This window comes from Aedes albopictus, chromosome 2, assembly GCF_035046485.1.
Source record: "Aedes albopictus strain Foshan chromosome 2, AalbF5, whole genome shotgun sequence".
In the NCBI taxonomy this organism is placed as follows: Eukaryota; Metazoa; Arthropoda; class Insecta; order Diptera; family Culicidae; genus Aedes; species Aedes albopictus.
Window position 1 is genome coordinate 360,548,078 of NC_085137.1, and position 20,993 is coordinate 360,569,070.

General features: G+C 39.6%; 2 protein-coding genes across 7 annotated transcripts in view; one reads left to right on the forward strand and one right to left on the reverse strand.

Annotated features, from left to right (window-relative positions):
• The window catches only part of LOC109403764 (protein furry), a 460,946-nt gene that overhangs the window by 220,230 nt on the left and 219,723 nt on the right, over window positions 1-20,993 (forward strand). For all 5 annotated transcript variants that reach the window (XM_062852871.1, XM_062852872.1, XM_062852874.1 and 2 more), the window contains one exon: window positions 2,449-2,568. In XM_062852871.1, coding sequence (XP_062708855.1) covers window positions 2,449-2,568 — 120 coding nt within the window. The remainder of the gene's footprint in view (window positions 1-2,448; window positions 2,569-20,993) is intronic.
• Window positions 3,766-20,993, reverse strand: part of LOC109416938 (uncharacterized) — a 37,948-nt gene continuing 20,720 nt past the window's right edge. Inside the window, exons 4-5 of one of the 2 annotated variants that reach the window (XM_062852869.1) lie at window positions 12,254-13,479; window positions 3,766-4,456 (exon numbers count right to left, since the gene is read on the reverse strand). In XM_062852869.1, the coding sequence (XP_062708853.1) occupies window positions 3,990-4,456; window positions 12,254-13,479 (1,693 nt within the window). In that variant the 3' untranslated portion in view covers window positions 3,766-3,989. Of the gene's footprint in view, window positions 4,457-12,249; window positions 13,480-20,993 lie in introns of both variants that reach the window. The other variant, XM_062852870.1, reaches the window with a different exon arrangement.

Sequence of the window (20,993 nt, forward strand, 5' to 3'; positions counted from 1 at the left end):
CCAAAAATTTCAGCGATTAAAGCTTATGAAAGAACCTTCTCAAAAACTTTTTTTTTTTTAATTTCCGGGTAAATAGGCGACTTTGAATTTTTCTCAATTTTTTTTTGTTCATATATTTTCGAGCCCAGTCTGTGGAAAAATTTTCACGAAAATCTGGGACCCTTCGGCCCAATACGATAATAAAAAAAAATGCCCAGCACTTTTATAGATATTAACTCTATGCCAGAAAGGAAATCAAGGAAATTTCCTTCACGAAAAGTTCCTGCACCGACCTAGAATAGATTCCATCACCCCCAGCAAGATCAGGCTTCTCAGGTCGTACCAATTGCATTATGCTGAATAAAATGCAAAAGTTGAAGCGATATGCGTACACATTACACGTGGTTAAATGGAAGCATGGTACGCATATGGCCTCCACTTAAGCATCCTATTCAACAACATGCAAGACTCTGTGTTAGCTGAGTGAGCCTTACAACATTGCAAAAAAAAATGAAAAAAAGATACTACATACCGCTTCAGCCAGAGGCTGTATCTACAGACTGAACATAACTAACACTAGACAACGACCATTCTGATGCTAACAAATTCTCGTTCCATCTTCTGACAGTTAAAAGGTTAATTTTCCAACAGTCATATGACGGTCATGACCAAAAGCAGCGCTGCCGTACATACTGGTTTTTAATCTTCCTCTATTTTTTTACACAACTGAACTTCTAGAAAGGCGCAGGGTTGTTAAGTTAACTGATTTCCCTCGACCCCAATTAAACACAGTGGAAGCCTGTTTACATTTTCCATTTTCAATATAAACTTTCTGGGTTGTGAGTCCATCATTCGTGTAATGGGTGCTAACCTCAATTTAATGAATTTTAAACGAAGACTAATCAAGTTGATTGGAAAAAAAATTCAAGGGATTCACTGTCAGTGAAAGTCGAAATTCCAATTAAAATAGGTTTTTGAACGCTTAATGTGGATGATACATGTCTTGTACATATATTCTTTTCGTATGTTTCGACAAAATATGCTTAAAAATGATAAGCTTTGTATCCTGCAACTTAGATTATCGTGAAACTTGGTGGGTTTGTAGTTCATTCGAAAAAAATTAGACCCGTATTTTTTATTTCGTCATTAGGGTGACCAATTTTCATATAAGGTGGTCCTAAGAATCAAGATTTTTAAAAACAATAGGATGAAGAGGCCAAATTGTGTTTATGTGCAAAAATATGCAATTATTTTATTTATTTTTTCACGTTTGGTCTCGGGACTAAAGGGGTACCCTGAGTTTTTTTTGTTATCAGAAAATTTAAGAAATTTGACGTAACACATAAAAAACAGCGATGCATGTTTTTTTTAGTTTTTGAGATATGTTTTTTTTTTGAATGTAGAGAGTCATATATTGTAATACTGGCAGCTTTAAAATTGCTTGATATAGTAAATTCTTATAAAACTTTTCCTTGTATTGCCTTTTGAGTGATTCCTGATGTTTTTGGTATCCATAGTTTTAAAAGGATTCAAAATATACTCACTAAGATCAGCTCGGTATTTTCCCCATCTTTTTACTGAGTTCTCAACAGCAGATTTAACTCAGTACGCTCGGTTATCCCTTTTGCTGAATACTCTGTAAATAAATTAAAGAGTTCTGCAAATGAACTGTCAAAAATAACAGATGAACGGTAAATATCGTTACTGATGAACGGACAATATTGATTACCGAGTGTACCGAGTTAAATCTGCTGTTGAAAACTCAGTAAAAAGCAGAAAAAATTACAGAACTCAGCGATAATTTTACTGAGCTGGAAAATCAGAATCTTAATGTTTAATCAAATTTAAAAAAAATGTTTTGTATGGGAAAATTTGGCCTCTTACTACAATTCAATAGCTTTCAAGAAAAAAAATGAAGTTTAAAATCGGTCAACTGGTTCAAGAGTTGATTTTTTGAAATAAAAAATCAGTTAAAAAAAACCTATTTTTAGGACCACCCTATCTGAAAATTGGGCACCCTAATGACGAAATAAAAAATACGGGTCTAATTATTTTCGAACAACTACGAACCCATCAAGTTTCACTACAATCAGAGTTGCACAACACTGAATTTTTTTTTACGTCGGTTATGGTCCCGCGTAAAAAACCGCGTTATTTTAAAAACGTCAAGTCACGTTAGATATGGTCCTGACTATTTTACGCGTGTTTTTGAAAAAAAAACGCGGATTTTTTTTTTTAACGGTTATTTTAAATAACGCGGTTTTTTAGGACAGATCGTGTAAAAAAACCGCATAAAAAAACTTCAGTGTATATTGTTTTTCTATGGAATGGCTGATAACCTATACCCTTCCATGTACTTTTTCGCCCATCGCAATTTTATGTTCCTTTCTAACTACCTATCTAATGATCAGACTAGTGCTTTGTTTCTGTGATTGTATGTATAATTGTATCCTTTCCTTTTTTTTACAGAGCTGGACAAAGTCGGCACCTTGGATGCTATTTTGAGTGGCGCATATTGCCGGTCCCAGATGTACCTCTCCCGGCAAATGGCCAGGTTGCGACCCGAGCTGACAATGTCAATGTTTTCCGGTAAGTGTAATTTTGTTTTCTTTTACTTCAATATTGTTTTTTTGTTTTTTCTTGGTGACTGCTCTATTAAAGTGGATCAGAATATCGCACCATATGTGCATTAGAGCATTAATGATGTAGCATTGTTCTTAAAAAAAAAAATGTCCAGGATTTCCAGCGATTCCAATCACGTCTGTCCTGACCTCAGTCAATTCCAAGTATTGTGCCTTTTTAAATAATCATTCAAACCAGTGCAGTGTTTCCGGTCACATGCACGATGTTTGTTGCTTTCGTAAGCAAGTTGCAAGCTCCCGGAGGAGGCACGTAGTGATATTTACAATTTATCTAGTTTCAGTGTATCCGGTCTAGTCATGCAGAGATTGTTGACACAGTTTGCGCTTTCCTCATTCTAACAATGTATCATGCTGCAGCGTTTCCAGTAGTGTTTATCCTGTCTATCCTTTCTTTAGGAACAGTAGGTAGTAGTGATGCGGCATCATTGTTCGCGACGACAACGATGTACATCCACTGCTGCCGTCATGTAAGACCCAAGGGGTCTCATATGGGGTGGATTGAGTACAAAGATGCTGGCTGATGCTTCCGCTGTTCTGTTGCTGGCTGACGCTCGATTACAAATTTTGAATAATGATAAATCCCTTTGCACGCGGATCAGCAGCACTATAACTTGTGCACTGCTGTGGCACCCGACCGACGACGGCGGCGGGATGTAATAAATTGTTTGATGGATGAAACTGTCTGGGGCAAATCTCTTTTAGAACGGCGTTTGTATCGTTTGCTGTGCAATATCCTTTATACCAGGAATTCTTATCTCTTGGTCTAGGAAGTCCTTGAATGAGGTAGGATTGTTTAGATAATTCATGATTCGCTTAACAGGGTTTGTTAAGTTGTTGTATTAAGTTAACACCGGATATTAACACAATTTATAAGGTACTTTCGATTACCTAAATAAAAAATATACTCTAAAAGATGAGATAGACATTCAAGTGGTTGCATAGATTAGAGGTAAAAAGAAGCGCCCAACATTTATACAACTTTCATGCATAATCGTCAATTGGCAGAGAAAGCTCTTACATAGTTACCTACTTAATGTGGAAGTGCCCTGCTCAAGGAACACAAAATTGGAAAGTAGGCTCAGTCACAATTATGGGAGATTATGCTGTGAATAGCAAGAAGAAAAAGTGGCATTGTGGAACCATGTTAACATTCAAAAATATCGATTTATTTAACATTAGCTAATAGTCACTTTCGTCGTCACCACAAATCTACATTCTCCTGTCGAAAAACCGTGAAACCATAATGATCCACCCGAAAAAGTTCTCCCACTAGAGTACTAGATAAAGTTTTAATCTGCGGTAAACGAGTATGCTCACGGCTCGAAAATGCTGGAAAATACTTTGATTGGGCACCATTTTCGCCCCTTATCATCGGCGATTGCCCACTTTGGTGAGGATGCTTCGCGGCTGGTGGAACGGTTGCCGGAGTTTTTCAATTTCGCGGTTGAACTGATGCGTACGGCTGCTGCAGCACGCACAGTCCCCGCCGTCGGAGGAACCATCGCCATCGTCGGACGACGGCCCGATGGGTTCAATTGCCACTTTGAAGTGCTGGATGGTCTCTTGGCACGCCTGGTGAAACCCCCGATAGGATTGTACCAGATCAAAGTCCTGGAAACGTGCCTTGGGTGAACCGATATTGAATGTGTCGCCGTCGTCGTCCGGGTCCGGAACGGGTTCCAGGAAAAGTGGCTCGTCGAAGACATAGGAAATTCCACTGCTGACGGGGCTGACGCTGGCACTGCTGGAGAGAAAGTTTTCCAAACTTCGTATAATGGCTGGCTCTGTTTGCGGCTCAACTTCGTCTTCGGGTTGTGCGTGTGTCCTGCGGAAGGCTGAAACGTAAAAGGGTGGATACACACTTTTTTACCAACGAATGGTTGAAACCAAGGCTGAATTCCAAAAGATTGAAAACATCAAATTGGTGAAGTATTATAAGACTGAAATAGTAACAATATTGTGCCTGTACCAATTATGGCAGTACCTAAGGAAAACTATTTGTACAAAAATAACAAGAGGACCAACGAATGTCATCAATATGTTAAAAAATAGTTTAGTTTCCATACTTTACAGGAAAAATATAGAAACTGAGCCAAAACTACTTTTAGTATTTATTACAGCGTGTGCCAATGATAGGAACGCTGTACCAGTTATGGCTACATATTTTAACTTGGGTTCCTTTTCGCACTATTTGCATGCATTTCTTATGGAGTTAGCCATAATTGGCGCATTATGGCGAAAAAGGGTGCAAGGAAGCCGAAATTTTAAAGAAAATGATTTATTTCTACCATAATTTGAACAAAATGTGGAGTTTAAATGAGTGCAACCATCTTTTGTGAAGGTGATCTGTTGTTCGCATTTTTTTTTATTGTTGATTTACATCGTTAAAGGGTGAAAATCAACTATGGCGAATAATTGGTACTATAGCCATAATTGGTACACTTACCCTATATCTCAAAATAACAACCGACATTCAAAGTAAAAATCTAAGACGAAGCACTAAAAAGAAACTCGCTGGTGGGACCAACAATATAACTTTTCAGAGCAATCCGTCATTTGATTCTTCATATTTGTGCTCTTGAGAATGTGATGGATGGATTCGTGTGAAGGTGTACATCAAAAGAAAGAGAAATGTCAGGAGGAATTTCTGAAAAAAAAAACTTCTAGAGGAATTCCCGAAGGAGTTTCTGTAGAAATTCTGGAGAATTTTCGAACTGCAGGTGGAATTTATGAATGAACTCCTGAAGAAATTTCTATAGAAATTCCTGGAGGAACTTCTGAAGGAATTCCTGAAGGAAACTCTATCTTTTGAAGAGTTTCTGGAGAAATTTCAGGAAGAACTCCTAGAGGAATCTCTGGAAGCATTCCTAGAGGTATTTCTGAAGTAATTCCTAGAGGAATTGCACGAGAAATTCCTAGAGAAATTTCTTGAGGAAATTTCTGGGGGAATTCCTAGAGGAATCCATGGGTAAATTTCCGATAAATCTCTGGTGGACTTCCTTGGGAAATTGCACCAGACATTTTTGGAGGAACTGCTATAGGAATTGCTGGAAGAATTTCTGGACCATTTTTAAGAGGAATTTCTGGAGGATTTGCAGAGGTATTTCTGGGTGAATTGATGCAGGAACTCCTGGATGAATTTCTGGACGAATTCCCGGAGGAATTTCTGGAGGAAATCCTAGATAAATTTCAGAAGGAATTCCAGGAGAAATCCCCGTACGAATTCCCTTGGAATTCTCGTAGGAATTCCCGGAATAATTCTTTTAGAATAATTCTTTGAAAAAAAAAAACCGTAGAGATTTTTAGAGGAATCCCCGGAGGAGTAACCCTTGAAGCTCTTGTAGGAGTTCCCGTAGGAATTCTCGTAGAAATTTTCGGAGGAATTCTCATTAAAATTCCCTGAGAAATTGGGCGTCTTCTCGCGGGAATTCCTGAAGATGCTCTTATAAGATATCTCGGTAGACTTCCCATTTGAATTCCAGAAGAAATTTAAAATTAGTTCACGGAGAAGTTTTCATAGCAATACCCAAGAGATTTCTCGTAGGAATTTCCGGAGGAACCCTCGTAAGAATTCCTGGAGGACTTCATGCAGAAATTTCAGGAGGATGTCGTACAGAAACTCCCGGAGGACTTCATGAAGGAATTTACTGAAGAATTCGTGTATGAATTCCAGGAGAAATACCAGTTGGAAATTTAATAAGAATTTTCGGAAAAAAATCTCGTGGAATTCCCGCAGGAATATTCCTTGGACTTCTTAGAGGAATTTCCCTTGGATTTCTCGGAGGAATTTTACTTGCAGGATGAATATCCGGAGGAATTCGCCTTGAACATCCCGGCGTAGTTTCTATTGGATTTTTTCCTTTAATTCGTTGAGGAATTTCCATTGAATTCCGAGATGAATTCCTGGAGGAATTCCTGTTTGCATTGCCCTTGGAACACCGGAGGAGTTTCCTTGTAATTCTCGAAGAAATTTCGCTTGGAATATTCCTTTGCAATTTCGGAGAAATGGCCCTTGAAATTCCCCTTGCAATTTTTCGTAGGAATTTCCGGAGAAATTCCAGAAGAATTCGTTGTGGTATTTCCGATGGCATTCTTACAGGAATTTCCATAAAAAAATGTGGAGGAACCCCCGTAGAAATTCCCGTTTTCTTCGGAAATCTCTTCTATGCAAATTCTTCCGGTAATAATTTCCAAAGATATGACCGAAATAATTTCCAGAGGAATTGGCAAAAAAGATTCCTATAATTTTTTTAAGAAAATGTTAAGCTATTTTGATAAAATTTGTGGTAGAAAATCCTGACAGAAGTGCTGAACAAATTTCATATGAATAACCGGAATTGCTAAATAATCCTTGAAAAGATGGAAATTGCCAAAGAAGTTCTTGAAGAGACGTCAGAGTAAATGCCGTTGCTGCTTCAAATGATATTGAATTGCTGAACAAATTCAAATGGAACTGCCGAAGAAATTCTCAACTAAAGAAAAATGCCTAAAAATTCTGAGAGAAATAGCCAAAGCAATATCTAAAGAAATTACCAAAAATTTGTCAAAGGAGTTCCACAGAAATTTCCGAAATTACAATGAAATATTGACAATGTTATTTCAGAGGCATTACTAAGAAACTCACAAAGCAAGTATTAAAATAATTGTTAAAGAAATTGCCGATGGAGTTCCCTAAAAATCGTTAAAGTAATTTTCACAGAAGTTATCAAACCAGTTTCCAAATAAATTTAAGTTAAAAAATCCTAAAGCATTGCCGAACTTATTGCCAGAGCAACTGCTAAATTATTTCTTTTACGCAATTAATCTGAAGGGTTATTATGGTAAATCGAAAGTGTACCGTCATGGATTTCACCAGGAATTCTTCCAGAGGTTCCTCCAGCAACTTTTCCAGAGATTTCTTTAGAAATTCCTCCAGGGATTCCACCAGGAATTCCTCCAGTGATTCCACCAGGAATTCCTCCAGGGATTTCACCAGCAATTTTTCCAAAGATTCCAGCAGAAATCCCTGCAGAGATTCCTCCAGGGATTCCATCAGGAATTCCTCCAGGGATTCCACCAGGAATTCCCCTAGGGATTCTACCAGGAATTCCTCCTGGGATTCCACCAGGAATTTCTCCATGGATTCCATCAGGAATTCCTTCATGAATTCCTCCAGGAATTCCTCCAGGTATTCTACCAGGAATTCCTCTAGGAATTCCACCAGGAATTCCTCCAGCAATTTCACCAGGAATTCCTCCAGGAATTCCACCAGGAATTCTTCCAGGAATTTAACCAGGAATTCCTGCAGGGATTTCACCAGCAATTTTTCCAAAGATTCCAACAGAAATCCCTGCAGAGATTCCTCCAGGGATTCCATCAGGAGCACCTCCAGGGATTCCGCCAGGAATTTCTCCATGGATTCCTCCAGGGATTCCATCAGGAGCACCTCCAGGAATTCCTACAGAGATTCCACCAGGAATTCCTACAGAGAATCCACCAGGAAATCCTCCAGGGATTCCTCCAGGGATTCCACCAGGAATTCCTCCCGGAATTCCACCAAGAATTCCTGAGATTCCTCCAGGGATTCCATCAGGAGCTCCTCCAGGGATTCCGCCAGGAATTTCTCCATGGATTCCACCAGGAATTCCTCCAGGGATTCCACCAGGAATTCCTATAGAGATTCCACCAGGAATTCCTACAGAGAATCCACCAGGAAATCCTCCAGGGATTCCTCCAGAGATTCCACCAAGAATTCCTCCAGGGATTCCACCAGGAATTCCTCCAGGAATTCCTCCAGGAATTCCTCCAGAAATTCCTTCAGAAATTCTTCCAGGAAATCCTCCATGGATTCCTCCAGGGATTCCACCAGGAATTCCTCCTGGGATTCCTCCAATGATTCCACTAGGAATTCTTCCATGGATTCCACCAGGAATTCCACCAGGAATTCCTTCAGGGATTCCACCAGGAATACCTTCAGGAATTCCTCCAGGAATTCCTCCAGAAATTCCTCCAGGAATTCCTCCAGAAATTCCTCCAGAAATTCTTCCAGGAATTCCTCCATGAATGCCACCAGAAATGCCACCAGTAATTCCTTCAGAAATTCCTCCAGGAATTGCACCAGGAATTCCTTCAGGAATTGCACCAGGAATTCCCTCAGAAATTTCACCAAGAATTATTTCAGGAATTCTACCAAGAGTTCCTCCAGGAATTCCTCCAGGAGTTCCACCAGGAATTCCTCCAGGGATTCCACCAGGAATTCCTCCCGGGATTCCACCAGATATTTCACCAGAAATTCCTCTTGGATTCCATCAGGAATTTCTTCAGGAATTTCACCAGAAATTCCTACATGAATTCCACCAGAAATTCCTCCAGGAATTTCACCAGGAATTCCTCCAGGGATTCCACCAGGAATTCCTCCAGGAATTTCACCAGGAATTACTCCAGGGATTCCACCAGGAATTCCTCCAGGTATTCTACCAAGAATGCCACCAAGAATTCCTCCAGGAATTCCACCTGGAATTTCTTCAGGAATTCCACCAGGAATTTCTTCAGGAATCCCACCAGGAATCCCACTAGGAATTCCTCCAAGAATCCCACTAGCAATTCCTCCAGGAATTCTACCAGGATTTCCTCCAGGAATTCTACCAGGAATTCCTCCAGGAATTCCTTCAGGAATTGCACCAGGAATCCCTTCAGAAATTCCACCAAGAATTCCTTCAGGAATTCCACCAGGAGTTCCTCCAGGAATTCTTCCAGTAGTTCCACCAGAAATTCCTCCAGGATTGCATCAGGAGTTCCACCAGGAACTCCTCCATGAATTCCAGCAGGAATTCCTTCAGGGAATCCAGCAGGAATTCCTTCAGGGATTCCACCCGAAATTCCTCTAGAAAATCCACCAGGAATTCCTTCAGGAATTTTACCAGGAATTCCTCCAGGAATTTCACCAGGAATTTCTCCAGGAATTTCATCAGGAATTTCTCCAGGAATTTCACCAGGAATTCCTCCAGGGATTCCACCAGGAATTCCTCCAGGGATTCCACCAGATATTTCACCAGAAATTCCTCCACGGATTCCATCAGGAATTCCTTCAGGATTTTCATCAGAAGTTTCTCCAGGAATTTCACCAGAAATTCCTCCTGGAATTTCACCAGAAATTCCTCCAGGAATTTCACCAGCAATTCCTCCAGGGATTCCTCCGGGAATTCCTCCAGGAATTTCACCAGGAATTACTCCAGGAATTCCACCAGGAATTCCTCCAGGAATTCCTCCAGGAATTCCTTCAGGAATTCCACCAGGAATACTACCAGGAATTCCTCCAGGAATGCCACCAAGAATTCCTCTAGGAGTTCCACCCGGAATTTCTTCAGGAATTCCACCAGGAATTTCTTCAGGAATTCCACCAGGAATTCCTCCAGGAATCCCACTAGCAGTTTCTTCAGGAATTGTACCAGGAATTCCTCCAGGAATTGTACCAGGAATTCCTCCAGGAATTCCTCCAGGAATTCCTTCAGGAATTGCACCAGGAATTCCTTCAGAAATTCCACCAAGAATTCCTTCAGGAGTTCCACCAGGAGTTCCTCCAGGAATTCTTCCAGTAGTTTCACCAGAAATTCCTCCAGGATTCCACCAGGTGTTCCACCAGGAACTCCTCCATGAATTCCAGCAGGAATTCCTTCAGGGATTCCAGCAGGAATTCCTTCAGGGATTCCAGCAGGAATTCCTTCAGGGATTCCAGCAGAAATTCCTTCAGGGATTCCAGCAGAAATCCCTGCAGAGATTCCACCCGAAATTCCTCTAGAAAATCCACCAGGAATTCCTTCAGGAATTTTACCAGGAATTCTTCTAGGAATTTCACCAGAAATTCCTCCAGGAATTTCACCAGAAATTCCTCCAGGAATTTCACCAGAAATTCCTCCAGGAATTTCACCAGAAATTCCTCTAGGAATTTCACCAGGAATTTCTCCAGGGATTTCACCAGGAATTCCTCCAGGGATTCCACCAGGAATTCCTCCAGGGATTCCACCATATATTTCACCAGAAATTTCTCCAGGGATTCCATCAGGAATTCCTTCAGGAATTTCACCAGAAATTCCTCCAGGAATTTCACCAGAAATTCCTCCAGGAATTTCACCAGAAATTCCTCCAGTAATTTCACCAGAAATTTCTCCAGGAATTTCACCAGAACTTCCTCCAGGAATTTCATCAGGAATTCCTCCAGGGATTCCACCAGGAATTCCTCCAGAAATTTCACCAGGTATTACTCCAGGGATTCCACCAGGAATTCCTCCAGATATTCCACCAGGAATTCCACCAGGTATTCCTTTAGGAATTCCACCAGGAATGCCACCTGGAATTCCTCCAGGAGTTCCACCCGGAATTTCTTCAGGAATACCACCAGGACTTTCTTCAGGAATTTCGCCAGGAATTCCTCCAGGAATCCCACTAGCAATTCCTCCAGGAATTCTACCAGGAATTCCTCCAGGAATTCTACCAGGAATTCCTCCAGGAATTCTACCAGGAATTCCTTCAGGAATTCCTCCCGGAATTCCTCCAGGAATTCCTCCCGGAATTCCTCCAGGAATTCCTCCAAGAATTCCCCCAGGAATTCCTTCAGGAATTGCACCGAGAATTCCTTCAGAAATTCCACCAGGAGTTCCTCCAGGAATTCTTCCAGTAGTTCCACCAGAAATTCCTCCAGGATTTCACCAGGAGTTTCACCAGGAACTCCTCCATGAATTGCAGCAGGTATTCCTTCAGGGATTTCACCCGAAATTCTTCTAGAATATCCACCAGGAATTCCTTCAGGAATTTTACCAGGAATTCCTCCAGGGATTCCACCAGGAATTCCTCCAGGTATTCCACCAGGATTTTCTCCAGGGATTCCACCAGGAATTCCTCCATGGATTCCACCAGGAATTCCTACAGGTATTCCACCAGGATTTTCTCCAGGGATTCCATTAGAAATTCCTCCAGGGATTCCATCAGGAATTCCTTCAGGAATTTCGCCAGGAATTCCTCCAGGAATTCCTCCAGGAATTTCACCAGAAATTCCTCCAGGAATTTCACCAGGAATTTCTCCAGGAATTTCATCAGAAATTCCTCCAGGGATTCCACCAGGAATTCCTCCAGGAATTTCACCAGGAATTACTCCAGGGGTTCCACCAGGAATTCCTCCAAGGGTTCCAGGGGTTTCGATTTCTGAGTAAGACCAACTCAGCCACTGAGTAGAAATTTTTTCGGTGTACCGGTTAAGCGGAGGTGAAGAAATCAGCCCTTAGAAATTGCAGAAGGATTTTTTTCTGGATATTCCAGCAGAATTTCAATTGGAAATTGCAGCAAGAGTTTTGCTAGAGATTTCTACGGAACTTCTCAATTTGTTTCAAAGTATTTTATTGATTTTTCAATCAGAAGTTCATCCAAACATTTTTCTATCATTTTCTCAAGAAAATCTCAAGAATTCCTCCTTTAGACATTATTCCCGCAATTCTTCCAAAATTTGCTTGAAGAATTCCCTTTGGATTGAAACCAGAAATTATATCATGAATTCCCAAAAATGAATCAGAGACTAATCATCCTCGATAATTTCATGATTTCAGCCTTTCCTGTTCAGCTTGATACGCATTTAACACATTCAAGCTTGCACCCTTACCTACATTGGAATGCTGCTGCCTGTGGCGTTACTCTTAAGTAATCCTTCTTTTCGATTGGAGAACAACTGTCGTCGTCGTTGTCGTCGTCGTAGTCGTCGTTCTTCGGAAAACTTGTTGCGTTATCATCGAAGTTGGGTTCGCCGAATTCCGTAAAGAATGTGAGCTCGTCTTTTTTCACCCGCACCGGATCCAGGAACGGCGGATCCGGTGGAGCGGGTGGCGAATGAAGCAGTTTTTTCCTCTCTCTTTTTGCAAATTGTTGTAATTTGTTAGCCGGTGGCGCTGGAGTTTCTTCTTCCAAGGGCATAGTGATTTTGCTAACGTTTATCTCGGCTGCTATATTGAGGAATGACATTTTTTCCGGCGGTCGCTCGGTGACTTTGAATTCCTTCTTTGAATTGGGTAGTTTGTTAGCTTTTTGAAGTTGTTCAAGTTTTGGTCTGGTTTTTGCCTCGACAGGGTAAAACTTTGGAACAGGTCGTTTAAACGCTGGCTTATTTTGTGGTTTGGAATTTAACCTCCTCCTATCGTCGACGGCGACCGAAGTGGAAACATCGAAAAAGTTAACTTTCTGTCTCTCGCCATTTCCGGCCGACGGGGCCTTCGTAGAAGTGTGTCTTTGGGCCTTTGCGACTGGGGTGACATCCGCTGCTGAGACGTCAAAGTCATTAGTTTTAAGCCATTTGGTGCACTTATCGAAAGTGGTTTGCCTGTCATCTGCCGGTTGACTCAGCCCGTAAAGGACGTCCTCCTCGTCAAGGCAGTTTTCAAATTTCACATCCCCAATATCGTCTTCCAGCATTGTTCGATGATGACTACTGATTGGCGTCTGTTGTGGTGTATTCCCATGCGGTTCAGGGCTAATGGCTTGTCGTTGTTCTTTTCGCCGCCTAAGGCACTCCTTGTATTGATTCAAGCACCTAAACAAACAATTCCTTACTATTGGCTCGTTGAGCTGGGTTAGGACATCGTTTTTGGGAAACCTCACCACAATTACAAAATCAACGTCTTGTTTTTCTTGCGTCAGAATTTCGTTTACGGTTGGCTCGAGTTCGCCGCTGGGGAGGCCATTGACGAAAGTCAACTCGATTGGACTTAACGGATGTCCGGTACGACGCTCGCTAAAATAGCATTCGATTAGGACGTTGTCCTTGACGCAGGTGGTGACATCGATGTCCGTTTCCGAGAGGTGATAGAGTTCACAGTATTTTGGCAGGAGAGCTGATAGTCTGTGTTACAAAAAGAGAAGTATATTTTGATGGATTACTTTTTTTTCATTTAATTTATTTATTTAATGAAGGTTGAAGTAGGGTATTGTACCATTTGGGCAGGTGTACCTATTTTGGGCACTTGCCGCTATAACTAAGTCAATTTCAATTTTTGTATAGAGTTAGATACTGTACGTGCCTACCTGTAAACAAAAATTCAAATCAATTGGTTTGAAAATGACTTAGTTATAGCGGTAAGTGCCCAAAATAGGTACACCTGCCCAAATGGTACAAGACCCTAGTCGTTATTAATACCATTAACATCATTGAAAATTCGAAAGCAGTTTTCTCCTCCAAAACGTAATTATTTGTGTTGAAAATATATTCATAGTAGTATACTAATCTCCATCTGGAATAAAGTGAATACATTTTCATTGCAAACGTTTTAAAAATTTCAATGATGACGATGGCATCTAAATAGCTAAATAGCAACGCACTTGGTTGACTTGGAATCTTATATACTTAGAGGAAAACTTAATATTGAACTCTGTACTATTCCAATTAACAATTCTTCATTGAGTAGATAATTTTGCAATCTGTTACTCTAGAGTAATTTATGTCCCTGAGCGACTGCTTCCGGGTTTCTAATAAATGCAGTTATAGTTCTATAGTTCATCTTCAGTACAATAAGTTTTATTACTGCTTAGAAATTTTTCAATGAGTTATCGAACAAAATTCCTAAGGAATTGCCGAAATAGTTTCCAACAAAAATGGCTCAAGAAAACCCAAAAAAAAACTTTGAAATTTTGAATAAAATCCAATTAACATTGCCGAAAGGATTTTTTTGCTAGGTTTCTAGCTGCACTCTGAATAAAGTCGAAACCTCTACACTAGACCTGAAGATAGAACAGAATACGTTATCTTTCAGAAGCAGTTTACCAGACGTACGCGGAAAATGACATCCATTAAGACACTGTTGCAAACTGACTCAGAAAGTTACGGTAGGAGATAGGAAAATTTTCAATTGATCAGTCAGTCATTTTATCAGGATTTGTCTATGTCGTGTTCTAGACACACAATTCGTAGTTGTCTTTTTGTTTATTTTTGTGGTATGGTCCGTTATTTTTCTTCTTTTGTCGTCAGTTGTTGTATATTTATCAAGACTTTTTAATTTCTGGAATACTGTCTTATTTTGTTCGATATTTGTTATTCATTCATTCAGTAGTATTGGGAATTCTAAGTGAAATGTTAGATAGTTGTTATGTTTGTCATTTTGATTTTTGAAGATACGCTTTGTTATTCTGTTTTTTTACGATCAAAAGTCGTCTTTTGTCCACAAGCATAAAGAGTACAGTGATAGTCCTTATTTTCTATAGATGTACACTACCCGTCATAAGTACGGACTCACAAAAAGTATTGCAACAATATTGCATCACCCTGACTCACCTCGATATCTCCAAAACCTGAGGACTTACAAAGATGCTGTCTTCAGGTAAGTTATTCAGAATACCAAAAGCAACAACCTTTCTGAAGGCGGCATTTTTGTAGGTGTTCTGGTTTTAGAGATATCGAGGTGAGTCAGGGTGATGCAATATTGTTGCAATACTTTTTGTGAGTCCGTACTTATGACGGGTAGTGTATGTCACAGTCTCTCGCTCTTCATGTAATTCCAACATTCGAAAACGTCAGAATGTCTACTTTGTCATGCAAAAATACAGCAAGTCAAAGAAGTAATTAGTTTTCGTCGTGTCAAGCTACATTGGTGTCAAAACTACGTCTATGTATGTGTTGATCACACGTTAGCATTACTAAGTATCAACTAAGAACAATTTCGAGAACTATGTATGTGCAGATCAAAACTGTTTCTGCTCGTTCATAAAACACGGTTCGATTTGGGAATAGGGATTGGTTTTTAAGTTTTACTTGGCCCAAGAGATTGGGGCAGGTGGCAGATTAATTTGGTGTTTATAACCTGTGGACGGAATGCGTTAATAATTATATAGTCGTCGTTATTTACCTTTAGGCTGATTTTAAGGGTAATCAGTGAACATTTTATATGTAATACTTGCGCATTTGTTCCAGAGTTAGTTACTTTTACAGCTTTGGGTTCATCCTGGCTTCATGTTGTGATGCTTTGCCGGAAATCAATGCTCGACACATTGCATTGTTATAGATGAGGTAGGGTGGGGTGGAGCAAGATGGGTCGCCTAAGGCTGGATCATCATAACTTTGTAAGAGCGTTCATGATTAACAAAAATTTTAATCATGATTAATCATTGATGATTAAAATTCCAATTTTGGTGATTATTGATTATGATTAAAGATTAATTTGATTTTTAGGATGATTAAAGATTATGATTAATGATTAAAATTGGTCTTATCTGTGATTATTGATTATGATTAATGATTAAAAATGTCTCATTCATTAAAAATCATGATTATTCATGATTAATCAATCACAAAAAACTGGAAATGATTAAAATATATTTATTGTTTAACATGTTTTTGAAGTTTCAAAAGTAAAAGGTAACTCTGTCCGAGAGATTTTTGAAAAAATAATCATAAATTATATTATTAAGAACAGCATTTGAATTAATTTAAATTGGATCATATATTTTATATGATTAATCATTTTTGGTGATGAATGATTAATGATCACGGTCCGACAAAAAATCAACTTTTGTTCTGCCCAGCTCTAAATTTAGAAACTCACAAATCTGAAGTTTTTGACCCTCCTCCTCCTGGGAGAGGGGAGGGGCATTGATTTGAAATTTTGAAAAATCGAAAAATTACGAGGTTTTTCGATCGCCATTTTGGCTAAATGCACGATATCACAAAAAGAAAAGGTTGACCACGGAGCTTTAGGGGTTGTATAACTACCAACAAAATTTCAAGAAGATCCGTCAAGCCATTCTCGAGAAACGGTGTTTTTACGAAATGATGTTTTAAAGATTTCTTATATTGCACGTAAAGAATCCAACTACTATATGGAACAATTTCTGATTTAACTATGCCGTTTAGCATCAGGGTGTCTTCGAGAAAGTTTTTCTCTACAATAGCGAGCTTCTTTTAACCTGTTGGTAAAAATGATCAATCCCCCTAAAAGTGAGATAGAAAATTTACTTTTTGAATTTTTCAAGATACAAGGTTGACGTCTTCACAAGAGTTGTAGAAAATGCTGTTCTGAATAACTTTGTCGAAGATGCCAAATTCGTAACTCCGTTAGTTTTCAAGATACGTTGCGTTTTTATTACCAGTGGCCCCTTGAAAGTGTTTTTTTCCTCAATAACTTTTTTCACTTTTGATTCCACAATTCTATTCTCACAGTCTCCAATAGGTCAATCATTTTGACTTTCTAAAAGAGACAATTACTTGTACTTTCGCATTTGTATGAGATAATTTGATTACAATTACCTATGAAGTAGTGCGGGGCAAAAGTTCGCACCTAACAGTCTCCACAAAATAACTATTGAGGAGAAAGACATTAATTTCGTTTTTCATTGCCTCACGATTCCCTATCATGTAACCTTCAAAACATAGGGTAATTCGCTAATTGTTGAACACTACCCAAATGTTGAACAGTTTCTGAATATTTTATTATAAATCTTACTTAAGTAATTTTCATCCAACGTAAACGTATGATGTAGATGCATATACATGTAGGTTACGATATTGCTCTAATTAAGTTACAAAATTATACATTAGACCGGGTCAACATGGTCATTTTTTCGGAACAAAGTTTTTTCGATTCCTTTCATGGTTCCAAACAACTGTGCAAAATTTGGGCGCGATTGGTTGCGTCCCCGCATTCCGCATTGCATTTGAAATTTGTATGGAGTTTTACATAGGAAAACCTACTTTTTAGCATTTTTCTCCTGAGAGGCTCAACTTTATCTTGAACTGTGTAACCAACGATGTTAAAGTATAGCCAAGGGGATGCTGATAAACTTTGCCGAAAAGAGTAAGGTACTAGAGTGACTCTGAAAAAAGTTATTAATGTTCAAAGTTTGATACCTCAGTGAAGCTACTGAAAATCATTTTTTCTGCCAACACTGCTGGTGCTTAAAAGGATCAATTCGTCCTTGCTTTATATTCTGACGTTTCATGGAACAACAAACCCCGTTTTCATCAACAAACATCAATCACGCTGGCGGTTTCTTGTCGAATTTTAAATTATTTTTCAATTCAATACAAAATTCTTATCATTTTAGGTCAGGTCTGCTTCTGGAGAATGGTTCTGGAGGTATTTTAGAGGACTAGCGGTGCATTTGTTCGGCAATTTATGATCCTTGATCTCGCCACGGTTCCAGTTTAACGAGCTTAAGAGTGCGAAGCAGACAATCGTCTAAAAAGCTCGCAGAGCATGGCCAGCCGATAAATGGAACAATCTATTGGAAGGGAAACCAGTGTCCGGGAAGTCTCCGTGATCTTGGCTCCACCGCTATGTAGCGGTGGTATGTACCATCGGGGGGATTCATGCGGCTCGGTGGTCAATTAGTCCACTCTGCAGAACCTGAGAGCTTTAAACATTCAATTGTTCTACCCAATGGGTAATTTTTCGCTCGCACATTTTTTCAGTGCAAGCATTCCCGGAGGTTGATGTTACCACAACTCCTATCAATCGCCCCACCCAGTTAGATATAGTCTAACGGAAGATCCAAATTTTTGGTAAACGAGTCAGGAGTATCTGAGCCAGCTCCTCGGACGGAACAAACGTCGGCGGCCATCGGTTAACATTGAAGTTGGCAAGAGGGTGGTGATATGCGACGATATTCTACTACCTATGCCCTGGAAGCTAAGCCGAATCGAGCTAACCCACCCCGGAACAGATGGTCTAGTTCGCGTAGTTACTCTGCGGGTAGCTACTGGGGAGCTCAAACGACCGGTGGAAAAGGTTTGCCTCCTGCCGGAACCGATAAGAGAGATCGAATTCTACTTTCATTGTCAAAATTGTTACATAATTTGATAATTATCCTTTATTAATTTTTAGCTTTAGAAAGTAATGAATAAAATGTTTGTAAGTTGAACTAACTAGCTATCTTTAATTCAAACCCATAACCGATACCGTGGTCGCTTTGCTATTAACCAAAGTGTCGCTAAGTTGGTTTTTGTATGAAAAGCTCACGCAATCTTGCAAAATGGTTGCTAGTTAATGATCTGTTCGTTTAGCGTCTAATTTACGAAGTTTGCTGGTGTGATTGGTGCCACTGGGCATAATAATGTACATCAGTGGTATATGCGGTCGATCCGTTATCCAGGAAATGGTTAGTCGGCCGCTAAAACCGTGGTGAGGTGCGTTTGAGGTGGATACATGTTGATATGGATTATTGCAGCGGCGTTACCGGTCACAGAAAGATGGATACACCTGTACTCCTCTGAAATACCTCCAGAACCATTCTCCAAATGCAGAGCTGACCTAAAATGATATGAATTTTGTATTGAATTGAAAAATAATTCAAAATTCGACTAGAAACCGCCAGCATGATTGATGTTTGTTGATGAAAACGGGGTTTGTTGTTCCATGAAATGTCAGAATATAAAGCAAGGACGAATTGATCCTTTTAAGCACCAGCAGTGTTGGCAGAAAAAATGATTTTCAGTAGCTTCACTGAGGTATCAAACTTTGAACATTAATAACTTTTTTCAGAGTCACTCTAGTACCTTACTCTTTTCGGCAAAGTTTATCAGCATCCCCTTGTCTATACTTTGACATCGTTGGTTACACAGTTCAAGACAAAGTTGAGCCTCTCAGAAGAAAAATGCTAAAAAGTAGGGATTCCTATGTAAAACTCCATACAAATTTCAAATGCAATGCGGAATGCGGGGACGCAACCAATCGCGCCCAAATTTTGCACAGTTGTTTGGGACTAGAACAGGCGTCGAAAAAACTTTGTTCCGGGATGATATGATCAAATTTGAATTTTCCCATACAACGTTGACCCACTCTATTATACATATTTTATGTCAAAAAAATTGATTGAAAATGTAGTACCACTGATGACACGAAAACTGCACAGTTCTTAAGATTTATTTTAAGAAATTGCTGTTACGAAATAAGCTTTGCGGGCAAATCGACCACAAATATCAAAGGCACACCATAGTTACAATAACTGGAAGGATGTCCGTAACAGTTTAACATTGTTTAAAATCACATTTTCATTGTATTTTAATTAGAAAAAATAATTTTCTTATCACACCATCATTATGCATCCATGATCCAATTGTTGAACACTGGCATTACCTACGATGTTAGCATGACTGCTAGATTTTTTTTTTACTTTACCTAACCGTGCATTTCATGGGGTTTCAAGGGCGTTCCAGGGATGTTCTAAGGGGTGTTCCAGTGGGCTTCAGAAAAATTCCAGTGGTTTTCAATGGGGTTCAAGGACGTTCCAGAGTTGTTCAAGAGGAATTCAGAGTGTTAAGGGGGTCTCAGGAGTATTTTAAGGCGTTCCAGGAGGTTCAGGAGCAACCCACGGGTTTTCAAGGGATTTCAGGGTAGTTCCACGAGTGTTCTTGGAGGTTGAGTGGGCCCATGGGTTTCCAGAAGTGCTTCAGGGGCTTTCAAAGGCATACTTTTCTTCTGTCGTTTTCGCTTCTAATGAAATCTTTTCAGCCATTTTTGCATCTAGTCATGTATAAAACGATTTCAGTCCACTGGAGTTTTTTAAATGAGCGATTCCTTGCCATTTAAATGAATCGTCACTAGCTCGGACTAGCTGGGCACAAACATGAAAAACCCGGAAAAAAATCCGCAGGAGTGAAAAAATATCGGATGTCGGGTCAAATTTTATCAAATGTTTGACCATTGTTGGACTCACATCGGATAATTGTTGAGTCTATGTTGGGTTTGGTGGCCAAAATAAAAACAGGTGAATGATAGGTTGATGTCGGGTTATACGTCATCAATTACTTATAAGGCTTCAACCGTTCAACAATTGGCGAGAACCGTCCAACATTAGGATGAGCTAGCTTAAGGATGCGTTCAACATTTGGGTTATAGACTTCCCATACAAATGTTCTATTTTTTCTTAGAAAATGGAATTTAAGGGAATACAAATTCAATGGGCAGTATAAGGGATGAGTAGGTCTAGACGTTCGCTGGATATTTTTCAACTAAAGTGGAATTATTCACGGAAAAACAAACGAAAACCAAAATGCCAGTACTAACCGTTCAACAATTGGCGAATTACCCTAGCACTAGATTTTATCGAGTTCTTTTTGTAGCTCTAGTAATAAAACTTTTAATGCAAGTACTTCAATGCGTACATTTGCCCCATAGAGTAAAATGGGGCAAAAGTTCGAGTGGGGCGAGAGTTTCTTTTGAAGTTTTTGAGCTTAATTCAAATTATTTCTTCCGGGTATCAAGGCTGTTCGAAGCCTTTTTGGAAAGGAGTCTTTTACTCCAAAAATTATGAAAGTTGATCAATATTTCTAAAGTTATGACAAAATGTTGGTTTTTGATAAAAAAAAAATTGTAATATGCAATGGTCCTTCCAACGCATGGAATAGAATTGTAATGAAATCGAACTCGA